This window comes from Phaseolus vulgaris, chromosome 7 (genome assembly GCF_000499845.2).
Source record: "Phaseolus vulgaris cultivar G19833 chromosome 7, P. vulgaris v2.0, whole genome shotgun sequence".
Lineage (NCBI taxonomy): Eukaryota > Viridiplantae > Streptophyta > Magnoliopsida > Fabales > Fabaceae > Phaseolus > Phaseolus vulgaris.
This window is the reverse complement of record NC_023753.2, coordinates 15699309-15702647: the sequence shown is the minus strand read 5'-3', so window position 1 is coordinate 15702647 and position 3339 is coordinate 15699309. Positions and strand designations below refer to the sequence as shown.

General features: G+C 50.6%; 1 protein-coding gene across 1 annotated transcript; it reads right to left on the bottom strand.

Annotated features, from left to right (window-relative positions):
• Positions 1-1406: 1406 nt before the first annotated feature.
• Positions 1407-3134, bottom strand: LOC137829121 (uncharacterized). The gene has a single exon (XM_068635915.1). It carries the CDS (start codon positions 3132-3134, stop codon positions 1407-1409), a length of 1728 nt encoding a protein of 575 aa, XP_068492016.1.
• Between the last annotated feature and the right edge of the window lie 205 nt (positions 3135-3339).

Below are 3339 nucleotides of genomic sequence, written 5' to 3'. Positions count from 1 at the left end.
CCCTTAACCCCTGATCAAGGACTAGGCTCCCGAATTTTAACTCATACTAGACATACCTGTTATCTTGACTTTCGCTTGACTATCTGGTGGTGATGCCTTGTGCTGGCGACGCCTTGTTCTAGTGACGCCTTGTCTTGGCATCGTTATCTTGGCGACGCCTTGTCTTAGCGATGCCTTATGTTGGCGACACCTTATCTTGGCATTACCTCATCTGGGCGACGCCTCTTCTTGGAGACGTCTCATCTTGGTGGCGCCTCAAGTTTTCGTCTTTGTTTCTTTAACCTTCGATCTTATACGAGAAAAGAAAACTAGGGCAAAGATATCTTAAACTTCTTTTTTCTTTATTTGGGTGACCTCATTAAAAAACCCCCGGGAGGGAAAAAGAGTGTCCCCTTTACAAACTTCAACTGGAATAACATCAACTGAAATAAAATTTTAAATTCACCGCATTCCAGCTACGTGGGATGGACCCCCTTCTAAAGTCTCTAGCTTATACGAACCATTCCCTTTGGCCTTGGTTATCCTAACGGTCCAGTTCACTTGGGAGACAACTTGTTTTCTAATTCGTAGGGGTGGGCCTTCCTCACGACCAGATCACCAACCTGGAACTTTCGCAGCTTCACCTTGGAGTTGTACTGACGCTCCACTCTTCTCTTCACGGCCTCAACCTTAATTTTCGCTTCTTCTCTAGCTTCATCTATCAGGTCCAGGTTCACCCTCCTTTCTTCGTTGGATTCTTCCGCCACAAAGCCCAGGAAACGGGGCGAGCTCTCGTGGATCTCCACTGGGATCATGGCGTCCGATCCGTACATGGCGTCCGATCCGTACACTAAGCTGAAGGGTGTCTCCATGGTGGAGGATTGAGGCGTGGTGTGGTAAGCCTATACAATCCTTGGTACTTCATCTGCCCACGCCCCTTTAGCCTTCTCTAATCTGCGTTTCAAACCCCTCAACAAAACTCTGTTTGCTGAGTCGACCTGCCCATTTGTCTAAGGGTGTTCGACCGATCCAAACACCTGCTTGATTCCTAGTTCTGCACATAGTTTCCCCAACTGTTGGCTCGCGAACTGGGTGCCATTGTCTGAAATAAAACGCCTTGGTACCCCGAAACGACACACAATGTTCTTCCAAACAAAGTGTTGTACCTTGTGCACGGTGATCTGTGCCACGGGTTCGGCTTCTATCCACTTGGTGAAGTACTCGATGGCAACGATCAAGTACTTCATCTGCCTTATCCCTAATGGGAATGGGCCTAGGATGTCGATCCCCCAAGTATGGAATGGCCATGGGCTGTATATAGATTTCAGTTCCTCTGGCGGCACCTTGTGCCAATCAGCGTGCATCTGACACTGCTTGCAACGCTAGGAGTATCGTACGCAATCCTCTCTTACTATTGGCCAGAAAAATCATGCACGTATTACCTTGGATGCCAAGGATCTTCCTCCCACGTGGCTCCGACAAATACCTTCGCGGAGCTCAGCCATTATCCTTGTGCACTCGTCGCCGCTTACACATGTCAAGATAGGGTGCGTAAACCCATGCCTGAACAATATCCCATCTACCAGGGTGTACCTTGCGGCGTTCCTCTTAATCTTCTTGCCCTCTTCTAGTTCTGCTGGGAGAATTCCGTCAGCTAGGTATCGCCTGTAAGGGGTCATCCATGTGTCGCCTTCCTCCAAAGCACATATCTGTACGCCCCTTTCTTCTTCTGGCGAGGCCGCATAAGTACTGATGCAGGGTGCCTTTGACGTACCATGGCTCAGAGAGCGATGGCTTCTTGGTCTTCCTCTTGTTCTACTAACATGAAGGACGTCCACCCTGTTGTCTGCAACAAACTTCCGCGGCGTCTTGAGGGTCTCCTGTATTACGGTGCTCTGCCTTCCCGCCTTGCCTGAGCTGGCCAGCTTGGAAAGCAGGTCAGCCTTGGCATTTTGCTCCCTGGGGACATGCACCAACTCAAACGCAGCGAAGGCTCTCTTCAACACCTCGACGTACCTTAAGTATGCAGCCATTTGTGGGTCCTTCGCCTGATACTCCCCTGTTACTTGTGAGTCGCTCTTCGCCAAGAGGCTTTGCGCCCCCATCTCCTTGGCCAAAAGCATCCCAGCGATTAGCGCCTCGTACTCCGCTTCGTTGTTACTTGCTTTGAAGGCGAAGCCCAAAGCTTGTGCAATCAACACTCCATTAGGCCCCTCCAAGATGATCCCAGCACCGCTCCCCTGCTGGTTGGAGGACCCATCCACGGAGAGCATCCACTGTGACCCTAATTCCCCTTCTTGGGGGTCTCCCCTTAGTGACAGCTCTGCCACGAAATCTGCATAGACTTGCCTCTTGATGGATCCCCTGGGCTCGTATCGAATGTCAAACTCCAACAGTTCCACTGCCCAGCGAACCATCCTTCCAGCCACGTCTGGCTTTTGGAGCACCTTCTGGATGGGAAGGTTTCTCATTACCACCACTGTGAAGCTGTGGAAATAGTGGCGAAGCCTTCGTGCCGAGAATACTACAGCTAGTGTCGCCTTCTCTAGTGACTGGTATCTCAGTTCTGGGCCTTGTAAGGCCTTGCTCACGAAGTAGATGGGCTTCTGCACCTGGTCTTGTTCCTGGACAAGTACAGAGCTAATGGCCCACTCAGTCACCGCGAAGTACAAGCGGAGGGGGATGCCTACATGTGGCTTGCAAAGCACAGGTGGCATCGCCAAGTACTCCTTCAGCTTGAGAAACGCTGCTTCACACTCGTCTGTCCATGCGAAACGGCTATTCCTTTTGAGGCACTGGAAGTAAGGGTGGCCTTTCTCTCCTCCAACTGACACGAACCTCGATAATGCTGCCATTCGCCCCGTTAGTTGTTGAACTTCTTTCACTGAGGTTAGACTCCTCATGGCGATGATGGCTGCGCACTTGTCAGGATTCGCTTGTATCCCTTTTTCCGTGAGCATGAAACCTAAGAACTTCCCTGCCTCCACACCAAAAACGCACTTTTCTGGGTTTAGCTTGAGGTGATACTTTGATATGGTAGCAAACAGTTCTTCCAGATCAGCTACATGTTGTCCTCTCTCGTGCGAAGTTACCACCATGTCATCTACGTTGGCCTGCACGTTCCTTCCCAGCATGGGTGCCAGGACCTTATCCATCAGCCTTTGGTAGGTGGCGCCTGCATTTCAAACCAAACAGCATCACCTTATAACAGTAGCTTCTCGTCTCTGTCATGAACGCCGTTTTGCTTTCGTCCCTGGGATGCATCCTGATCTGGTTGTAACCTGAGAACGCATCCAAGAAAACTCAACATCTTGCAACCCGAGGCGTTATCCACTAAGGCGTCAATGTTGGGCAGTGGGT

Coding starts and splice junctions, on each gene's coding strand:
- LOC137829121 (XM_068635915.1), bottom strand. CDS start 3,134: ATGGATAAGGTCCTGGCACCCATGCTGGGAAGGAACGTGCAGGCCAAC.